A 22,027-nucleotide genomic window follows, 5' to 3' on the forward strand; every position below is an offset into this window, starting at 1 on the left:
GAACCTTGATCCTCCCATTCAAAAATACGCGTTCTCCCAGCCATAGAATCAATTTGCGCAATTAGCATAAGAATCGCACAGGGCGAATTGCGGCATCAAGCGGCATCCAAGCAGCTCAGAGCAAGGTGAGACAAAGTACCATGCAAGGAGGTCCCGTATGCGCATCTCGGTTTCCAGCTCCTGTACAACTCGACATCCGCCGCTTCCCTGTCAAGGTTGCTCTTCCGTTGAGCACGAAAGTTCAAGGGCTCTTAACGAGCGCAGAGGAGCACAGCAGGACGATAATCACCTACGCTGTACTTCTCCTGCTCTTGACTAGCGATGCGAGAAAATGCAGAACCCAACAAAAGAACCGACAGATCTCAGAATCGAGATGACGACCAAACCACGGCCCATGTTCCACAGACTGAAATAGGGAGGAAAAGGCGAACCGAAGTTCACCAATGTCTGAGGCTCTACTGCTGTGTATGTAGGGAGGATGTTAGCAGCGGGGAGGAATGTCAACTATGTGGCCATGAGGGTGAATGGTGTCCGGATTGCTTGCACAAAAGGAGATCTGTTGACCAACCACACGAACCGAAGCGAATAAACATCATGATGCTAAGACAAGCCTCAATCAAACAAGTGCAGTCCCGGCGACCCATCTTAGCCAGGCTATTGAGATCAATGAAGACCCGGAAACAGAAACAGACTCTGTGCTCAAGATGTTGCTTTATTCTAAACTGAAGCAGAAGTGGAGAGAGCAACAACAAAAACAGCAGATTTGAATTAATCAAGCCATCAAGTGCTGCAACTGTGAAGTAACTGACTCAGCAGTCAACAAATGTGCATGTGAGTATGAGTATTCCAGAATATGCTTTCATTATTCTGTTGACTAGTTGCAAGGAAAATGATTGATTACCCAAAAATAGAATCTTGCTGGTTACATTTTCATAGACTTTCAGATCAACAATTTTTCCAACAGTTTAAACATGCAGAATGCCTTCATAAAAAAGCTTCTCTAGATTTTGACTCTATCAACTTTCAGACCAGTTACAATATTTCAAGATGTAGAATGTATATTGCAATAGATTAGATAACAGCACAATTAATTATGACTACTCTTTGTATGTTTCATTCACTGAGAGATAATTGAGAGGCCATGTAAATATCAGCTTTAGTTAGGTGAGATGGATCTGCTCTTAACATTTCAAAGATGATAAGAAGCGGTTTTTGCCTTCATTGACATCCTCTTAAAATATTTCCCACAAGCCAACCCGGTAGATTTTGTCTTGTGGAGATGGTGAGTTCCACACCATCTATTCATTCTCTCGATACTAAGAAATTTCAGGAGCTCAATTCCCTCAGCATGAGAAAGTCAACCACATGTTCAACTCATCAGTGAAAATATCACAATAGAAATTTCACTGATTGTTTGACCTGCAAGGCAAGGCATGTCAAATGTGATGAAGCAGCATCTGCCTGTTGCAACTGCATAAAAAGAGGTTTGCACTGTGATGGTGCTCAGAATGAAATACTCTTCAAATTCTTCAACCCCAGCCAGGCGTTGTCCAGTTTTGTAAAGAGACAGCATAAAGCTTTTAGAAGGGAAACGGCCCAAAAACCATGGTGTCTCCAGCTCACACTCATTGCCATATAAGGACCCAACTTCCCCCTGTCTACGTTCCGTGGATTTACAAAGTGAGATCCACGCTTCCACAGAATCTCTTGCCATGGTGAGTCTGCTATTCTTCACCTACTTAAGGAGAGCGCAGCTAACGTAGGCAAGGACAACCCCACCACTGGTGACGGCAAGGCCCCGTTTCAATCTACTCCCAATGATGAGGCTCGCGATCTCCAGTCCCATTCATCCAGCTATAACCCGTACTCGATCGATGAAGCTAATTGCTACTCAGACTATTCTGATATCCGTGGTGATGTATGGAATACAAATGGAATTGACATCACCAATGCTAACTCTAAATAGATATGTCGCGGCGATGAAAATGCACCCTTGGCTTTCATTGTTTTCATCTCAGAGTCTGTACTTCAAGAGCGGCTGGAGTATCTGAAGGCTTCGGAGCTGCACAGGCTACGCAGTGTCTTTCGCACATTCTCCGAGCATAGAGTTGATGGACCTCTGGCATTACCATACGCGCTCTGTCTGGTAAAGACTCTTCAACAACACGCAGGGCAGCAATTGTTGATGAACAGATTGAATGATACCATCCTTTTCCTCTCCACACGATTGAGAGGGCTGCTGTCAACACCTCTGTTTTATACTCATCGAGGTCGCATAAGTCGTGCATCACTTTTACTTCAACGACCGATGTTCTACAAGCGTTCAGACTTGCCAGGAAATTTCTGGCAAGAGAGCACTGTTTTGAATTTCAGCCTGGATGGCCTAACTGTGACATTGCTCCTTAGTAATTATCACATTCTCAAAGTGCCTGATGAGCTTTGGAAGGGGTTCAACTCCTTGACTTCGGGTATTGCTGATGCGGCCGTGATGTTTGGCGTTGGCTAATGTATTTTATGACTTTCTCGGCCGGTCTGCTACTGCAGGAGGATAGTGTTGTTGGTTAATTTTATGTTCAGGTACAACGTCTTAGGGTTGCCGTAGTACCATCCAATCTCCTAATTCTTCACTCATTCGCATTCGCCTATTAGCATACACACTCTTAATGATGATTTTTCACGCGGGGACCCATATAACGCCACATTGCTGGCGGGAGAACACGAAGAATCGAGGGGTGAGCTGTTCAAAATGAGACGCATCCTATTTACACACTGGTTGCATGCGCTGATCCCATAACTGGTACATGTACTGTAGGCCATTAGCGCAGACTAGGGGCCGAAGGCAAGGCATATAAAACTATGGCAGGGGCAGCCATTCCAATAGATTGTTTAAGCACACTTTTTTATTTCTTTTTTTCCCCTTCTCCGTTTTCCTTGTAAGCAAGAGTGGGCGGATTGGTATGGTATAAGAATGCTTGATTGCCCAGTGTGTCTGCCCTGAATCATTCAATCAAACCTTTATTCCTACGAAGTTTTCTGAGGCACGCACATATAACGTCATTGGCATTATAGAAGATAGGTAAATAATCCCTTACACACTGCAATGCAGGTATCAAGGTTTGCTCACAAATCTATCAGGTACCGTAATGGCAGCTACAGTCCATGTCTACCGCATTCACGATCCGGAACCCTCCGTGATTCCTCGCACTGGGCTATCCCCTCAGTATGCCTATGGAGCCCATGTGTTTCGTTGGAAAGAGTATTTGTTTATCGCCTCCAACAAGAAGCCGAATGTCTCTGGAGTCCAAGACATTTCTTTGAAAGGGCTCGGCGATGAGCAAGGCTTTCTCCACACTGCAGCTGCTTCTCGGAAAGCATCTCAAGTTGTTGAACAAGCATATCTGAAGATTATAAATAACGAAGAGCTCACAGGAGAATTTACAGCTGTCTGTGACTGTTGCAATGCAGTGATGGTCGAGTATCTGGAAACCATGAAGACTGAATGGTTGAAATTTGCCGAGGCATTCAAGTCTGGGCTCCAATTCCTTCTTCAAATGACTAAGGAGGCAGAAGTAGAGAAGGCTCTAAAGCAGTTGAAGAATTGTCTGCATATCCTCAGAGATAGCATGGGAAACATCACCCATGAACAACAAACAGAGAACATCCAACAGCTCAAGAGCTGGGTGCTCGACTCCCTCTTTTGTCTTCTCAGGGATTGTCTAGGCAGGATGGAAATGATCAAATGGGTATTCAATATGGCTAAACTATCTAAAGGGCCATATGAACTGCTCCGTCTTCGGGGTGATTTGATGTACATCAAGGAACGATACAAGCAGGGGATAGGGGAACTGGGTGAGAACCTGGCCCGTCTGACGGCAAATGATGATGCTGCAACATCAACCCTGGTAGGTACTTCCATTTCACCTGCTGCTCTTCTCTGCTCACTGTTTCCAATAGACTGGAAGGTCTACTGTCCATCAAAATCTTCTGCATCTATGCATTGTTCTTCTGGAGTCCAAGCCTTCAACCACGGCCCACCGCCTCAGACAGCAGCTGGATATTATGAACTGGCAGCAAACCAACTGGGAAAAAATCTGCAATGAATCCGATGATCTTTCTGATGACAATTACATTGATATCACGCTTACTTTAGAGGACCTCCAGGCATTTGAACGCATCGAATTAACAGGAGAGATGGTGAAGGAACAGTACACAGCTCTGATGAGAGAACTGAGAAGGCTCGCTGGTGATATAGTGCCTGGCGTACTCAAATGTGATGATTTTTCTCTCGCTGCGAACGTGATCCTAATCTGCACATGTATTGGGATCCATGCGGTCGCCCCCCAGCTAGAGGACGATTTCTATGCCAGGACGGATTTTGAGAATCATGCTGCTGAGCTCAGCAGATCACCACTGTACCGGGAAAAGCGGATCTCTTCTGAGGGCGCAGCAGACGAACTTGACCGCATTATCCTCCTTTTACAACCCAACCGAGACCCGGCTCCGTCCCCTGAAATCAAAGACGGGGATGTCTCCCGCCTACCGCTGCCTGAGAGGCCGTTGGGTAAAAGACTGAGTGATGGCAATTTAAGCCAACAGAAACGGTCGAAAATTTCGGAGGCAAGTGATTTCTGGTGAAGTTGGTTGTTCTAGCTAGGCGAGCTACAAATGCCGGACAATCTTTGAATTCTTTATTGTTTCGTAAATATCAGGCGCAATTGGGATGCACGTGACTAGATCACGTGCATCCTTGTTTTATGTGGGATGGTTGATCTTCTCATTGTGCGATCGCTAGCTAACTATATATAGGGGTAATCACGTGCGGTGGAGGGCCGCCTGGGCAACTAGTGCCCAACACCCCCCCACGCGCCAACGTGCGTGATGTGTTCCTACGAATCTTCCATGCTAGCTATCTCAACTTGGATCATCCCAAAATCATGCTACATACAGAAATTTAATCATTCTCACTGTTACCAGCGAAAAGTCCTAGTAAATCAATGAAACGCCTAAATGCCACTGTGCCCAGAGGTTTGGTTAATCCGTCTGCTACCATATCCTCAGTGGGAACGTGTTTAATAGAAATAACGCCTTCGTTCAATTGCGTGCGAGAATAGTGGAAGCGAGTGTCGATATGCTTGCTGCGTGCCGTGATCGCGGCAACGGTAGCTAGGTCGATTGAACCTTTGTTATCTGCCCTGATAGGCAAGGGGTCCTTTGCTGTAACGAATCCTAGTTCCATCATCATATTGCGCAACCACGTTGCTTCGCGTACTGCTTCGCTAAGTGCCACGTATTCTGCCTCATTTGAACTTAAAGAAACACAAGGTTGTTTGGACGAACGCCATGAAATTGGTGCACCTGCTAACTTGAATATGAAGCCTGAAGTAGATTTGCGTTCGCCGTTCAACGGTCCTGCCCAATCCGAATCTGTATAACCTATCGGCAGATATGACGCGTTGGGGAATTCATCGATCTCGTTCTTGGGGCCTTCGTATAAGATGCCAAGGTCGCTCGTTCCTTTTAGATATTGTATGACGCGGAGGAGAGCCCTCCACGCCTTAGGTGTAGGCGCAGTATTCTTCTGCGCTAGTAGGGATGCTGCTCGCGCAATATCTGGGCGTAATTTGACTGCCAGATACTGCAAGCACCCTACTCCGTGTTGGTATCGCTTTTTGGTGAACCCTCCTTCTCGTTCTGACACAGGGGTATCGTCTATCTTCAACCCTTCAAGTATTGGTGTAGGGACAGGGACGGCGTCATCTAGGCGGAAATCTTGCACTAAACGATCGATATAGCGTCTCAATGTCAATTTTATAGCACCATCAGGGCGACGTTCAACCTCCATGCCTAAGTATTTTGAAGGTTCTTTTAAATCCTTTATTTCTAATTTATTGGCGAGGGTGTCAACTAGCCAATCGGCATCTGCCAGATCCTCTGCTATAATATGAAGGTCGTCCACGTAGATTGTCATATAAAGGTGATTGCGGGACGTGTGGCGCCATAGAGCAGGGTCGTAGGGGCTAGGTTTGAAGCCATTCTCGCGGAGTAATGCCGTAAGGAAATCGTACCAAATCTTAGCAGCAGGGTCCAATCCGTATAGGGAGCCTCCGACAGCGCAAACCATCGCGTGTGGAGTCCCCACCTCAAATCCGGTAGGTTGCCGCATATAAATCGTTTTACCAAGTCGGCCGTGTAGGTAGGCCATCACTATATCGACCTGGCGCAAGGTCCAACCTCGCTTCGCTGCTATCGCGAACATCATGCGATTAGTAGCGTCATTAACGACGGGCGCGTATGTTTCTTCGCGTGCGCTTTTCTTTAACCAATTACCGCACACTACCCATCGAGATTTTCGTAATATACCATCAGGATCCGCGTTGGGATCCTGGGGGCGATCTTTTTCGACATAAACCCAGCGGCCGGGGGCCACTGGCTCACCAGAAGGGACGTCAGAACGTGGGATCATTGTCCAAGTGTTCCTTCGTTCCAAATCTGCAATCTCGCGTTCCATCGATTTCTGCCAATATTCGCCAACCCCCCCAGGTCTACTAACGGCATCCTTATATCCTTTCGGAACGGAACCGGTGAGGGGAGAAGGAACGTAGGTGGCGAACGCTTTCGCTGGTCTTACCCATTCGGCGTCAGCTAATTCAGGAACGGTAGTATCATCAACAAGATAAGTCGCTGGACTTGCAGGTTCGGGTGTCGTGTGGTTAGTGTCATCCTGCGAGGTTGTAGGTTCCTTTGCAGGGAAAACGACATCACTGGTGACAATTATTTTATCAGTTGTAGGACTCCAGAGGCGGTAGATTGAGTTACCACGGAATCCTATAAGTTTAAAAATTTCTGCCCTAGCGGACAGCTTGTCAGTAGGTTTTTGAGATCCATGAAGGTGCGCGTAAACATCAACACCTAGCTCCCTAAAATGGCGAAGTTGGGGCGGGGCGTTGGTTAGTGCTGAGAATGGGACCGTATAGGGGCATCGCGCAGGTGCTTCGTCGGCGTTGTTGGTAGGCCAGTATTTCTCATTATACAGGGTGGTAGATGTTGGTGTGTTGTTGGTAATTGCAACCACCGTTTCGAGAACGTCTGCCCAGAACTTCTTCGGTATATTCATGCCTAAAAGCACTGCCCTTGCGCGTGTCATTATCGTACGGATTCCTCTCTCAGAAACACCATCTTGGTGGGGAGATTGGGGCGTAGTAGGTTCCCAGATAGTGCCATCTTTGGTCATCATTGTTGTCATCTTGTTAGATCGAAAGACACCATCGATATCAGTCCTAACTAGCGCCGGTGGCGTGAAGCCGAGATTTTTCATGAATTGGACCCAGTGAGCGTAAATTTCGACAGCTTGGTCCTTGGTATGTAAAAAATAGATCCACCTGTAGCGGGTGGCGTCATCGGTGATGAGCATATAATATTTGGTCCCTTGACGAGATTCGATAGGGTAATCGGACATGTCATCCAGCGTACGACCACCGCCAGCAAGGTCGATATGAACACGTTGCATTGCTCGCAACGCTCGTGGCATGGGAGTTTGCGAGAACTTGCGTGTCATGCCTGCTTTGACGCAGCTATCGCAGAAGAAGCCTGTTTTAGATCCTTTGATGCGGATGCCGGATGATGGGTCCTTCGCTAGTGCAATGATCGCGCCAGCGTGGATATGCCCTAGTGTGACGTGCCATTCCATGAGTGTTCTTGTCAGGGGGTTGCGATCGCTAGGTTGATCGTTAGGTTTCCCCGCGATTGTCGACATTGCCTCCCCGTAATTGTAAGATTTGGCCATAAAATGGACGGCCTGGGACGGGTGATGGACGTCTATTTGAGATTCTCGTTCTATTATCTTGTAGACCGATTCTTTGGACGTGCGAACAGCGGTGAAGTTGGCACCGTTCGGGGCCCTTATTGTAAAATAGGAAGGGGTGGTATCTGATAGTTGGTATCTGAAGCCTTGATCTTCTAGCTTCGCAAAGGATAGAAGGTTGACTGTTAGATTGGGGATCCAGTGGACGTAACCCACTGAGATATCCCCCCCTTCTGATTCTAGAAGGATATCACCTATCTCCTCAACCCGTCCTACGCCACCGTCCGCGGTAGTAATTTCTAAATCACCTTCGAACGACTTTGCGCGCACCAACGAGTGCCTTTCACCCGTCATATTGAAGCTTGCGCAGGTGTCGAGATACCAAGGTTTGGATGTTGTAGCGGACGACGTAGATAAAGCAATTGCTGCGTTGGCATTAGGTTGCGATGCAAGGAGATCTGGCGCTCTGGTGCCAGTAGGTTTGTCGTCATCCTTGTCCTTCTTCTTATCCTTTCCCTTCTTTTTGGCACCTTCAGTGTTGTCAGTGCCCTTATTATCCTTATTCTCTTTCCTCCACCACTCGGGTGCTTTGTCAGGGTTCAGATGATAGCAATTAGCCTTTATATGCCCTGGGACCTTGCAGTATCCGCACTTTGCGGTTGCGGCGGAAGTTGTGTTGTCATTATCATTGGTGGCCGCGTTGGCCTTTGGAGCTTTAGGGCGTCCAGTACCCTCTGATTTACTCATCCGGTGAGCAATTTGTTTTGTGAGATCGTTGATATCTAGGTTGACAATCGGACCCTGACCCGTCCCGTAGAACGTATCGAGGCGTGATTTAACATAGGTCCTCTGATAATCTCGGAGGCCGATAATAAAGAAATCATGGAGGTAGTTCTCACCACGGTCCTCCGTTAGTTGTCGCATGCGAGCAGACAGGTATTGATATCGGCGTACGTATGCCAGGTAATCACCGTCCTTGACATGCAAGTGGGTAAATTCTTTAAGGATGTTAATCCTTTCTTCCCCTAGGGATATCGCGTATACTGCGCTTACCTTGTTCCATAGGGCCGCCGCGTTGTCGGGTTGAATGGATCCCATGGTCAAACGGACAGAACCTACTAGGGATTGCAACATGCGACGGAAGAGAAGTTTTGAACGTATCACCCAATATCGCTGATCGAGCGATGATAAACCTTCAGGTGGTTCCTGTTGGTTCTTATTAAGAATATCTGCACCACCGATCACTTCTGCATCTGACAAGAACGCCATCTTCCACGTCTGGTAGTTGGTGCCATCGAACGTGGTGACGGACTTTGTGTTCAACGAGGCCTGCGCTTCCTTCTGGTATTCGCGAGCCAGCATGTTCGGATCTTCTTCTGGTATAGGGTTCGGAGGAGGTGGAGGTGGTGGAGGAGGTGGAGGAGGTGGCGGCGCGCGTGCTGATATCAGTCGCTCGCAGAGTGCAATGAGATCTGCTGCTGCCATGGTCACCATGCCGTTAGGATTCGGCGTAGGTATCGGCATAGGACTGGGCGTGCCATCCTCGGATTCCTCGCGTTCTGGCATCTTGCCAGTATCGTGTGCTGAGCCAGAGGTTGTCATATCTTCCTCTGCCATCGCGTATTCAGTTTGATCACCCTCCGCTTCTGAGCCGGATTCTTGCTCAGTAATAGGGGGGAAGGATTGGGGGACCCTTGATTGCGAACGTAGTGTCTTCTTACGTCCTGATATTGGGGTCGCAGGTAATCGAGAACCACTCATAATCAATCTGACTTAGGGAGGTTCTGAATGAAAATAAATAAATAAGTTTTTGATCCCTTCAAGATAGTAATGAAATCTCTGCAGCAGTCTCGACAGCAATTCCGTCAATTACACCACTTTTATAGGCAAAGAGCTCTCTTTTCAGGGGAATAATGTTTAACTCATCCAATATAACATCAGTCGCAGCGTATTCTAATCAAAACGTCTGTTTTTCTTAAAAATCTGCAATCCGGGCCATAACCTGTGGGATGGTTGATCTTCTCATTGTGCGATCGCTAGCTAACTATATATAGGGGTAATCACGTGCGGTGGAGGGGGTGGGCAACTAGTGCCCAACATTTTATTTAATCACGGCATCCTGCTGCGAGTAGACATCTTAGACAGTTCCAAAAACGCAATAAATTATCTACGTCGCCAATAGTCGACTTGTTGTACAACGCGTGTAAGAATTGTGGAGTGAAAATTAAACTTCAATACCAAGTATGCGTGAACCCTTGGTTCTCGTGGCAATTCTGACACTGGTTGAGATGCTGGCGATATACAAGCCTGGGCGCCCTTGTCTGATTTTGTACAGGACCATACGTTGTTTGTTCCTAGTTGATACTTTGTTAAAATCGAAGAAAAATGATTGGTCAAAATAGAACATCCTTGCTTTGCGCGCCAAATGAATACTTGCATCCGGAAAATTAGAATTTCCGGGTGCTGAGTGATGAATTCTGCCCAGTTGTAGGAAGCTCTCCGATTTTACACTTCTATCAGACTACAAAACAGCTTGAACCTGAACTTTGACAGTCAGATCTAAATATGTTTATAAACTCCCAAGTGTGCTATTTATCGAATATATTCTTGGCACCTTATTGCTGATCCGGGAAACTATACACGGCTAGAATCAAGGGATGGGCTCGCGTGGCTTGTACGGGTCATAATAACCGCCTTGCTGCATATTTTGATGGAAGATGGCCCTTGGAGCAAGCATGCGCAGTTTTGGTACCGGCGCCTTCTTGTTGACCCGGGAAACGATGCACTTCTAGCATCGGGGGATGGGCTTCCATACCCTGTCCCCTGCACCAAGTATCAAGCCAAATTTTTGTCTCTCGCTTGGTTTGACAATTGTCACTAGCCCCTTGCCTCGGCCATCCACACTTGTTACTCACGGGAGGAAGTTGCTCCCGTAGCAGCATGGCCTTTTGCCTCGTTATTCACATGCGCCCTGTTACATGCCATGCACCGCTAGAATCAATTGCAACTCGTGGCTTGTACGGGTGCATATCCCGAGGGAAAATTCCCCTGCACCAAACATGAGAAGGGATCTTGTCATTTAGGCCTGCATGAACTCGGCTGCCTTGTTATGCGCATGCGCCAGGCGTGCACCAGGCGCTGGCCCCGGCAGAAAGAGATTTTAAAATATAGGTTCTAAAAGGATTCCGGGTTTGGTAGTGTGTGGTTTGGGCTGCAAAAACAGTATCTTCCCCCATAATTTGCCTGATTGCTAAACTCAACCAGATTAATGATTGAGAGGCTACCAGTGTGATCCAGCTGCAGTTGCTGTGCCACGAATTCTTTGCTTTGGGGATTATACAGTCCGGGTTTGGCTGTATCATCTTTGTTACTTGCATGCGCAGTTTTGGCACTCAGGGCCTTAATTGACCCGGGAAACGATACACCGCTGGAATCGGGGGATGGCCCCTGCAGCAAGTATCAAGCCTAATGTTTGGTTTTCGCTCGTTTTGACAATCACCACTAGCCCATTGCCTTGTGCAAACGCAGGCTAGCCATCCAGGCTTGTCCTTATGCAAGGGAAGGGCCATATGAACCGTTTGCCTTGTTACGCGCCTTGTTACATGCATGCGCGATTTTGGCACCGGCACCCCAGTCAAGAGGTGGACTGTCAAAAATGGCTACTCCGCTTGGCAGTCTGTGATTTCTGCTCATTTTTCATCATTTCCTGGTTTGGCTGGTTATCCGCAAGCATAAAGGGATAGGAGTGATCCTGTCTTGATCTGTATTTGATATACTGGTCTTTCCTAGAAGCCTCCCTCACAAGCAACATCTTGCCATATCCTACCCTCCCATACAGAACAATTTACTAAGCCCGCTTTCAACCCCTCCTGCTTCAATGCAGTCTGCCATCGGCATGGATTCATGTCGCCATTCTTTCGCTCCCCAGGCAGGAAACAGCGTCGACGCATATGTTCCGAGTTTCGTAAACCGAGACCCAAGATATGACCCGCTACATGTCGAGAATTCTCCTATTAATGGGGTAAATGCGAATAACCACATTGGTCTGCTCCCTCACGATATCAGCTTATCGACCCCTGGTGACAACCGAACGAACCTGGGGAGTGAAAAGTAAGTTTTTATACACTCTTGCAACTTGCCGCCAGAATACTATTCTTTTACAAGAGGCTTGGCACATGTTGACGTTTCCCAATTTCAGCTTTCGGTTCAATGTCACTCTCAAGGCAGCCACAGCAATGGTAAAAGACCCCGATGAGATACCCATTACGTATCTTAACAAAGGCCAAGCCTACACGATGTCAGTTCTGGATACAGCACCAATGACATCAGGCGCACAGCCTTTGAAATATCGCACTTTTATCCGTATTTCTTTTGAGAATGATGGACAACACTCAAAGTCAGCCAGTTGCTGGCAGTTATGGAAGGAGGGCCGTGGCTCCATCGAAGCCCATCACCGGGATGGAAAGCTTTTGGTGGTAGAACTCGTGGACCCCAACCAAGGCGGAGATGATATAATACCATCTCAAGTTCATCTGGAAACTTCTAATTTCGACGGTTTCTCTGTTATTTGGTCCTCGAACCCTGCCAATGAAAATCCATGCTGCTCGATATCAGTTCGCTTCAATTTCCTCTCCACCGATTTTAGCCATTACAAAGGTGTCAAGGGAATTCCTGTTCGCCTATGCGCCAAAACAGAGGTTATATCTACTAGCCATGGAGATCCACCTCTTGAAGACCGGCCCGAAGTATGCTATTGCAAGATCAAGTTGTTTCGACATCATGGCGCCGAGCGAAAGCTTTCCAACGATGTTGCACATGTCAAGAAGCGTATTGACAAGGTGAAACAGCAAATCAGCCAAGCTGAACTCAGGTCTGGCTTTGACAAGAGAAAAAGAAGCGGCTCGTTTGTCAAAGGAAAGATCACAAAGCATAAAAGAGTGAGGTCTAGTGAATCGAGCAATGATTCAGGGAAATCAACTCTAGAAGGGGGCCTTCAAAACAAGCTGCGCACATTTAAGGACATGTTTTCATCTACTCACTCTTTCAGTGCTCTCAATTTGAAGGGTGATGCCTATGATGACCCAGACCTCTTCCCAGTCCACCTGGGAATTACCGACGAGGGATTCTCGCACACGATTGGGTGGGATGCGACGCAATGCATGAAGGCGGCTGCTCCAGCCGCATCCTCTCAGCATGTCTTATCACCCGCAACTGGCAACCGCTCGCTCAGCTCCTCTTATAACTCCTTTGACCGTCACGACTCGATGGATTGGTCCAGCATTTCCCAACAGGATTCCGGTAGCCTAGAGCATATTAGGAACGGTCGGTTCTTAAGCCCGCCTGGCAAAGCCTCCCATTTTATCACAACCATGGAGGACATCAAAGGCGGGGTGGAACACCTTGAGGGGATTAAAAAGGTTCTTGACGAATTCCCTGTTGAAAATCCTCAATCCGCCATCTTCTCTCAAACGCTTGAAATTCTTTAGCGAATGGTCTAGGATGCCATTGAATACCAAGAACACAGCATCACCCGCCGTACCTTTGACCCAGCTACCATAGCCGGACATTCTATCGCAGCCATGGATTACTCGATAGACGGGATGAAAAACTTGAACTCGATTGATGTGTGCATTTGCTAAGAGGAGGAAGGGGACAAAGGGGACGACCAACCACATCGAGAGGACTCACCAAGCGGTCGCGAACCTTGGGGCGTTTTGCCAAAGAACTTCGAGGTATAGCATAGTATTCCATGGAATCTTCTTGGGTTGAATCGTAAAGAGGCAAGAGGAGAAAGGACAACAAAGAGAAGGGATGCAACAAAAGAATGTCTGAGCCATCAACCCACAATTAAGAAATGAGATAATCTTCCCTGTTTGTCATGGCAGGCATGGAGCCTGACTTTCTCGTATCTCTTGAGTATTAAATCTGTAAAGGGGCGTCTCTTTCTTTTCCAGATCTCCAGCGCATGGCACCAGTGAACCTGCTTAGCAAGTGCGTGAGGGCAATCCGCTAGGCAACGCCACGACCGTCAACGCAGATTGTCAACGGTTCGCCAAGATAAAAGCTTAATTTAACCACACACCACATCAAGGTACTGGAAGATGCGCCAGGTAAAAGTCCCGTGATCAAACCGACGCGCTTATAAAATCCGGGCGGTTTCCTATGAAAAGGGGGAGCATGTAGTGTCAGTGAATTGCTGCGGATATTCCATTATTATGAGGCCCATCAGAGCGGCCAATTTGGTTTTTATTATAAGCTTCTGCAAATCCATTGGAGATAACCGGCTTCGTTCGCTCCAGCTTAGACCTCTTTAATGGTGGGATCAGCGTGCCGAAATTGGCCTTTTGCACTTTCTTCTCTTGGCCCAACAATGGGGGGCTCTATCCCACCCAACTGGAAGCGGCTGCGATCAACCGCCGTGTCAAAAGGGTTATCTTATGGCAAGCCAGGTACCTATAACTTTATAGCTGATAGATGATGCTGAATATCAAAATGTTTCAATTCCAAGTGGTGCTGTTTGTTATGGTTTTCTAACAATGTAGGGAATAGCAGGCCTCATTGAAATCCTCCAACAAAATTTGAAAACCCAAGAAAGCGGGATTATTAAAAAAAATCAAATAACAATGAAGGGAGTAAGCCAGCATAGAACAGCAAGCGCGCATCAGAAGGGGTATGTCATTGGAAATACTGCTGCATGGACACCTCACTCCAAGAGACTGAATTCTTCTCCGACCTTTACCAGCACCGGAACAGGATCCAGCCAAGTTCTTTTTTTTTTTTTTGTTGGAGATAGCATCTTTGGAATTTATTGCGCTTTTCACGGGGATAACAAAACTGGATCCCATACTTTTCAAACCCTGCGTCTTCAACTTCGTAGAAATTTTGCTGCCCAATTTTCACCACCGGCAAAAAACGAAATTCTCGCTTCATCTCAGCAGTCGACTTCTGCAGTGACGAGAAGTCTATGCTCTTGGCCAAGTAGGCCCATCAATTGGTTCCCCTCTGGGGAAACAGCGTTGGAGGGCGGGTTGCGTATATTGGCATTATTTTTGCATACATAAATGGAGGCTCGCCGTTCCAGATAGCCTAAAGCAGCCTGACAGCTTCTGGTTTTCGTTCCGCTGCACAAACGTTTGACTCGCACTGTCGGCGCATCTGTAAGCAGCAGAACGGGCAGGACGCTTTCGATTCGCGTTCGACATCACCAGGGCCAAAGTGGGTTCTCAAGGGGGCCTTGTGAGCATTCAGAAGGAGAGAACTGAGTGTTTTCTTGAAATATGATTTGAGATATCCCAGGGCAATTGTATCCGAACTGGAATTTCCCAGTCCTGAAATGCGGGTGCTGACCAGGATAAAAATAGTGACGACGAAGAAAAAGCAAGAGGAAACGAGATGAAGAAATCAAGCATAGAAAGCAAAAGAGAACAAAGAGAACAAAGAGAACAAAAGAGAACAAAAGAACAAAAGAGAACAAAGATCAAGAGAATTCAACTGTTAACAACTTCCGTGGACTCTTTGACGGGTGAGTTTATATGGTGGCTTGCTTGTGGCAAGGACCGCAAGTTCTGCAGGATCTCTACTTGGACCCACCGGTCTCTATCTCGTTTTGCCGCTCAGTTTTCCCTTCGGTTCCTGGCTCCAATAATTGTATGTACGTGGCACCGCACAATTGGATAAGGGCAACATGACTCACAATTGCCCGCGGAGGAGGTGATGATCATTCCGCACTCTGAATCTTGCTGAGCAGCATGCATTAGTGAGCGGAACGGCCCGGAACGCACGGGACGAGTTATTCCCGGCGGCCTTGGCATGGCGGTTACTTATTGTCATTGGCTGCAAACTGTCAGACGACCAGTTGCTCCTCTGAGTTTACCAACATGATTTGAAGGAAGAATTGTTTGCTGCCTGCATACATCCATGCTGAAAGACATGTGCCACTTGGCCCATCTGTATTGGTAAATGGTACTGTGCCGCTGTTATAAGTACTATCATACCACCCTGGCATTTGATCAGTGTCAAGGTGATATGCTCTCGAACAGGCAAACTTCCAACTGAGCTTGCTTATAGCAGTCTTCCATCCCCAGACCTCTACAGTAAGAAATGGCCCTTTAACTAGAGTGCAAGCATCAGTCTAATGAATTTGAACGCTGCGGTACAGATATGAGCAATAAAAAGCGCCTATTTATCTCTATTCACCACCGAGATGAAATGTCTCTTCAAGAGGGAATACGCAAGACGTACGGTGCATACCACTGGGGAGTTTTGTTAGCACCTAAGAAGTCCAACAGCCGCGACAACATAGCATACGACGTTTCAGACAGCGTTCAGTTAGATGAAACTAGGCAAGACCTGAACTCGGAAAGAGATTGGTTCTTCAGGATTAAGAACAACGTGAATCCGTTGGACAGTGGGCGGTTAGTCGGTCGGGTCATGATCGGAAAAGTTCCTCCGCAAACGACAGAAAATGATCTCGAAACCATCCTCAGGGGTGTTGCTCTGCCGGATAAGGAATCAGGAGAAAGATGTCGCCATTGGGTTTGGAATGCCATATCCACTCTACAAAATGAATCAGTGATACCGAACTTTGATATCGAAGAATTCAAAGTCTGGATATTGGATTATGCCAATCAATGCCTGGCCAACCCTAGTCCAAGCAATGTTTGTGATTATAAATAGACAAACTAGTTGCGCGAAACATTTCCTGGTTCATCGTAGAGTCTCCAAAGAAGGCGTTCTGCCATGAGCTCGTCCGCATATGAAGGAAGCTTAAGTTTGATGCTCTCGGGCCAGTCCGGCACCTTGAATGAAGTGTAATATGCCTTTGTTAGATCCCAATATTCTGGGTACCAGCCTGCAAGTGCCCAGTCAACAACTCCCACAATTCTGCCATTGCGAATGATAATATTCCGCGGAGCCAAATCTGAATGCGAGAAGAACGTCCGATAATTGTTGCTATGACAAGATGCAATATCTTCCCCAAAAACCTGAGCCGTGTTTTCCAGTGGAACGCCACCCCGTAAAAAAGAGTGGAAGCTGGAATGAGACTGAAATGGGCCGACTAGTTGACTCCCAATACGGTAATCAAGAATGGCACCACCCTGCGCGGATGCAACCACTCCTTCTTTGGGGGGATGAAGTGTTCGAAGTTGAGTCAAGATAGTTGCAATATCATTGAGAATGGTTTCTTTTTCCTTGGGTTTCAGGCCGCGCATCCACAGAGTTTCAAGGTCGGTACCTTGAATGTGATCCATCATTATATATATGCCCCCTGGTCCATTGTATGAACACCGCACTCGAGGAACAGGAATTGTGGTGTGTTCTGAGATGTAGAGAAGCGCTTCAAGTTCTGGGAGCTGGCACGGCCCTTTAATAACATGTTTCCGGCCGACCTTAACAACAGTTGGACCTAGGGATCCAAAGATTGACCGGGCTATTCTAAATCGAGTGTGAAGAATGATGGATTTCAAATCTAATAGCCATTCAAGAACAAAGATGGCGTTAGCATTGTCTCATTAGGTGATAGGAATTTGATTGAGCAAACCTTGTAATGCCATCATTTAAAGCTGAGGGTCGATTAAACACAACTGGCCCAGTACACTAGTGTTGGAAGGGATCAAAGACATGAAGAAAGGGTTTGCGTGAAGTTCATGATTAATTAGTTAACTAGTAAGTCACCCAAGTTACCACGTGACAAGTATGCTGAAACGGAAGAATGATACGTTAGGTAAGCTCGCAGAAGCTTTGTAACGTAATCGATAGTTAAGCGAGCGAGCCACATAAGCAAGCGAGCCACTTCCCACCTGCCATACAACAAGAATGCTTTTCAACAAAAATGTCAACCACTCAAAGAAATAAACTCTCTGCTCAAGAAGGAAGGCTTCTTTTAGCCATTCAAGCACTTAAAAATGATCAAATTTCAAGCATACGAGCTGCAGCAAAGCTGTATGATGTCCCTCGCTCAACCCTCACTCACCGTGTCTCTGGTCGTACAGCACGCGTGGACATTCCCCCAAAGAACCGAAAACTTAGCCTTACAGAAGAAGAATCACTTGTTCAATGGATTCTAGCCATGGATGAGCGAGGTCAGCCACCCCGGGTTGCAGCTGTACGAGAAATGGCCAATCTCCTTCTTGCCAGTCGAGGAATCAACCCCTCACCCACAGTGGGTGAATGCTGGGTACGAAACTTTGTCAACCGCCATGAAGAGCTGAAATCTAAATTCTCCCGCAAGTATGATTATCAGCGTGCACTATGTGAGGATTCTGAGGTTATCCGTGGGTGGTTTAGACTCGTACAAAACACCATTGCAAAGTATGGGATCCTGGATGATGATATCTACAACTTTCAGATGGGGGTTATTGGGACTGCCAGGGTCATTACTGGGTCTGAAAGAGCTGGGAATCCTAAGCTTGTACAGCCTGGAGATCGGGAATGGGTGACTGTTATTGCTGGAATTAATGCAACTGGCTGGGCTCTACGTACGATGATTATACTCAAGGGAAAGATGCACCAGTCCTGTTGGTATGAGACAGAAGGGCTGCCAAGTGACTGGGTGATTGGAGTCAGTGAGAATGGCTGGACCACTGACCAGCTGGGTGTGTACTGGCTGAAAGAGGTGTTCAACAAGGAGACCCTACCCCGTACGAAGGGCAGATATCGACTATTGATTCTAGACTGGCACCGAAGTCATGCCTCAGCTGGATTTGATCAATTCTGCTCTGAGAATCAGATTATTGCTCTCTATATGCCACCTCATTCCTCCCATCTTCTTCAGCCATTGGATGTTGGCTGCTTCTCCTCACTGAAAACAGCGTACGGACAACAGGTAGAGAACCAAATGCGGCTTGGGATCAACCATATTGATAAGGAGGAGTTTCTGGCCCTATATCCTGCAGCTCAGATACAGGCCCTGACTGAGAGCAACATTAAGAGTGGTTTTAGAGCAGCTGGGCTGGTTCCGTACGATCCTGAGCAGGTTCTCTCACGACTTAATACAACAATGCATACCCCCACCCCACCTGGGACCTCTCATAGCTCTCAGGCCTCCTGGGCCACTGCTACACCACATAATATACACCAGCTAGAGCAGCAGACTAAGAAAGTTAAAGGATATATTAAGCGCCGTACGCAGAGCCCACCCAGCCCAACTGATCGTGCCCTAAATCAGCTGGTCAAGGGATGTCAAATGGCAATGTATAGTGCTGCTATTCTAGCAGCTGAAAATAGGGAGTTAAGGGCTACAAATGCTAAACAAAAGAGAAAGCGAGAAAGAGGCCGTACGTATGTAGCTCAAGAGGGTGCTTTAAGGGTTGAAGAAGGCTTGGATCGCGTACGAAGGGTCAATGAATTGGAAGGAGGGGTGGTTGAGGCTGCTGGCTCTCAACCACGAAAACGTGCAGCACCACGGTGTAGTGTATGTGGGACTATTGGACATACTGCTCGTACATGCTCTAAGCATATAGAAATTATCTCATAATATACAGTAATTAATTGTATTCTCTTTGTTCTTGAGCTCTTTTATGCTCTTAACTCTGATTGCATGGTAGGAAGTGTTTCGCTTGCTTATGTGTTTCGCTCGCTTATGGATTACGTTAGCGTATTCGAAAATTCTGTCATTTCTTGGCAGTCAAAAACAACGCGTTGACACCATTTGAATCAATTATTGATTGAAATCAATTCTCATCATCTTCTGCCTCAATTTCTATACAAGTCTTATATGCTTTGATGATGATTTATTATCCTCTCTGCTCTGTTGAATGAAGCTGTGCTGATTTCTGAATTTAGCAATATATACATTGATGGCTGTGTCACAGAAGCAAGAGAATCTGTACCACTCTGAATTTTCTAAGCTGTATTCTTCACATAATCTACCTCCTTCAAAATAAGCTGACTTACTGCAATTGCCTCTTCTTAATTGGAAGCCAAATGATATAGCTTGAGAATGTCATGTTAGTTTTCAGACAGTCTTCCAGCTTCAGAGCAATCTACTGTGATATGGAAGTATTCAATCATCTCATTATCATCAACTTGACCGAGTCTGTAAACTGTTGTCTGCAGATGAGAAAGCACTTTTTGAATTCCTTCTTTATGAAAATTGACACCATCAGAATGAAATGATATACTGGCTTTGAAATGAATGAGGAGTTCAAACTAGTCAGTTTGCAATATTCAAATTACTACATTATCACAAATGGAATTGAAAGCTGCTTTAATATATATCTCTGTCTCACAGTGAAGCCCTGCGCCAGGTCTATATCAATGATATTACACAATTTTCTGCGGATGATCTGGTTTTTCTGAATAAGTCTATTTTCAATGAGAAGACTGACTGGCGAACTCATAGTGTAACGGGCGTACATCGATTAACGATCTAGCACTATCCTAAATACAGATTACGAATTGATTAAGGAAAGAAAGAGAAAAGAGATCAGAAGGAAAGGTTGTACGAAGGGGGTTCTTATAATTGCTTTCATTGCAAAGGTTTCAGCTGTCTCATCATCTTTCACAAAGAAGAAAGCAACAGACAAATCCTTCTGATCTCTGAATCTTCTCTGAAACTGCTGATGTGTCCATCCTCATTTGAACGCCATCTGAAGGCCCGATAACCAGTGCCCTGCATCAATCACATATGGCTATCACCACTTCCAACTCTGACATATCAAGCATGTAATTTTGATGAAACCCTGCCTTGGTCAATCTGCAGGTGTACACTGATATCAAAAAAGAAGTGCAGCAATTTTGTTACTGGCTGGGGAAAGGAAATGAGACAGTCTGCCTTGGTGCTCAAAGGGCGATGCAATCCTCCATCACTCAGAGCTCAGCAAGCACTCCGGCTTCAGAAGGCTCGCTCACTGGTCTTCCCTGTGGCCTCAATCGATCATCACCTGTTGCTTTTCCGCACAGATCTCCACGGACGAAAGGCGCCCAAGACATCTAAGTGCAGGAGATACAGAAGAACAGATTGACTGGATAAAACCCAACCATATAAAAAAAAATTAAAAAAATAAAAATAAATAAATAAATAAAATAAACCATTGGCAATCTGCGGTTCACAGTCGCCGATCGTACAACACGGCGAAGGCAAGCATGGCTGCAGATGTCCCGGCAGCCTAGACTCCAGATCAAGCAAAGTAACACCATGAGAGGCAGTGTGGATGGCTCAGAAACCAATGAAGCAGCAGCCTGTGAGGTCATCAGAAATCGTCCGTTCGGCGACTCCACAGGCACAAGAAGAAAAAGGGATGAGGGCTGGGTAAGACGGCACCGGTTCCCTGCAGGGGGGAGGGGGCAGTGCATCCAGGTGTGAGCAAGTGAGTGAGTGAGTGAGAGAGTAAGAGAAAGAGAGAGAGAAAGAAAGAGGAGGAGAGAGTGTGTGGTCATTGTGAGGGCGCGGGATGGGTTTTTATAGATCGAGCAGCCGGGGAGTTGAAGCGGCATGAGAGGACGCAAAAGTGGTGAGAGGCGACGCCATCCCTGAAGCGGCAACGGTGCTGCTGCAACGGGCCTAGCGCAGCAAGCAGACCAACGAGAGCGGCGCGCGGCGGTCTGGGCGCCCTGCTAACCAGCACAAAGTTATAAATTATATGAAATTCATTATACAAGCCATATACAGCTGCTTATATATCTCATTAATAATTATGTTCATTTGAGAGATTAAACAGGGTGTTTTCAAGCTGAATAAGCGAACGCAAGCGAGCGATTGCAGCTTGAATTTTATAGGTATAGGTAGATAGACTGATAATATGTATGGCATAGAACTCAACAGTTAGAAGAGATAAGTTAATAGACACTCTACACTCTCTTTACGCTCTCTCTACGCTCCCCATACAGAGATTCCCAAATCCCTTCGCGATTTGAGAACTTCCATAACCCCTTCGCTAATGTAATAAACAGATTCTACATACTTTTTTCCCCTTCTATCCGCCTTTTGTTGTACTGTACACTAAAAATGCATGATGAAAACAAAAAAAAAAAAAAAAAAAAAAAAAAGAAAGAAAGAAAGAAAAAGAAAAAGAAAAAGGTTACTCCCAGGAGCTAATCTTCATGGTCCCCTTCTCCTCCAAGTTCTGGTGCATCTTAAAAGCTTTGAAAAGCAGGTGTGGCTCGTGGCCCATCCCTTTCCGCAGACACTCGAATTCAGCGCGGTCGAAGTAGTCCTGGAGGATTGGTCTGTAGTCAGGGTGCGCGCATTTCGCAATGATCTCGCGGGCGCGCTCGCGGGGAGCC

General features: G+C 46.6%; 6 protein-coding genes across 6 annotated transcripts; 5 read left to right on the top strand and 1 right to left on the bottom strand.

The window, feature by feature from the left end:
• Positions 1 to 1,093: 1,093 nt before the first annotated feature.
• Positions 1,094 to 2,506, top strand: HCAG_02834 (predicted protein; the record flags this gene model as incomplete). The annotated part of the gene is made up of 4 exons (XM_001542613.1): positions 1,094 to 1,106; positions 1,452 to 1,484; positions 1,764 to 1,918; positions 1,967 to 2,506. The coding sequence occupies 4 exons, from the start codon at positions 1,094 to 1,096 to the stop codon at positions 2,504 to 2,506; spliced, it is 741 nt and encodes a 246-aa protein (XP_001542663.1).
• Positions 2,507 to 3,143: 637 nt separating this feature from the next.
• Positions 3,144 to 4,635, top strand: HCAG_02835 (predicted protein; the record flags this gene model as incomplete). Its single annotated transcript, XM_001542614.1, has 2 exons — positions 3,144 to 3,902; positions 3,955 to 4,635. The coding sequence occupies 2 exons, from the start codon at positions 3,144 to 3,146 to the stop codon at positions 4,633 to 4,635; spliced, it is 1,440 nt and encodes a 479-aa protein (XP_001542664.1).
• Positions 4,636 to 4,951: 316 nt separating this feature from the next.
• On the bottom strand, positions 4,952 to 9,418 carry HCAG_02836 (predicted protein; the record flags this gene model as incomplete). The annotated part of the gene is made up of 1 exon (XM_001542615.1): positions 4,952 to 9,418. The coding sequence occupies one exon, from the start codon at positions 9,416 to 9,418 to the stop codon at positions 4,952 to 4,954; it is 4,467 nt and encodes a 1,488-aa protein (XP_001542665.1).
• A 2,260-nt stretch (positions 9,419 to 11,678) lies between these two features.
• Positions 11,679 to 13,287, top strand: HCAG_02837 (predicted protein; the record flags this gene model as incomplete). Its single annotated transcript, XM_001542616.1, has 2 exons — positions 11,679 to 11,911; positions 12,000 to 13,287. The coding sequence occupies 2 exons, from the start codon at positions 11,679 to 11,681 to the stop codon at positions 13,285 to 13,287; spliced, it is 1,521 nt and encodes a 506-aa protein (XP_001542666.1).
• Positions 13,288 to 15,961: 2,674 nt separating this feature from the next.
• HCAG_02838 (predicted protein) lies at positions 15,962 to 17,349 on the top strand (the record flags this gene model as incomplete). The annotated part of the gene is made up of 3 exons (XM_001542617.1): positions 15,962 to 16,459; positions 16,864 to 17,028; positions 17,278 to 17,349. 3 exons carry the CDS (start codon positions 15,962 to 15,964, stop codon positions 17,347 to 17,349), a joined length of 735 nt encoding a protein of 244 aa, XP_001542667.1.
• Positions 17,350 to 17,633: 284 nt separating this feature from the next.
• On the top strand, positions 17,634 to 19,291 carry HCAG_02839 (conserved hypothetical protein; the record flags this gene model as incomplete). Its single annotated transcript, XM_001542618.1, has 2 exons — positions 17,634 to 19,081; positions 19,285 to 19,291. The coding sequence occupies 2 exons, from the start codon at positions 17,634 to 17,636 to the stop codon at positions 19,289 to 19,291; spliced, it is 1,455 nt and encodes a 484-aa protein (XP_001542668.1).
• Positions 19,292 to 22,027: the final 2,736 nt, after the last annotated feature.

This window comes from Histoplasma capsulatum, genomic scaffold, assembly GCF_000149585.1.
Source record: "Histoplasma capsulatum NAm1 scaffold_2 genomic scaffold, whole genome shotgun sequence".
NCBI classification, from domain to species: domain Eukaryota; kingdom Fungi; phylum Ascomycota; class Eurotiomycetes; order Onygenales; family Ajellomycetaceae; genus Histoplasma; species Histoplasma mississippiense.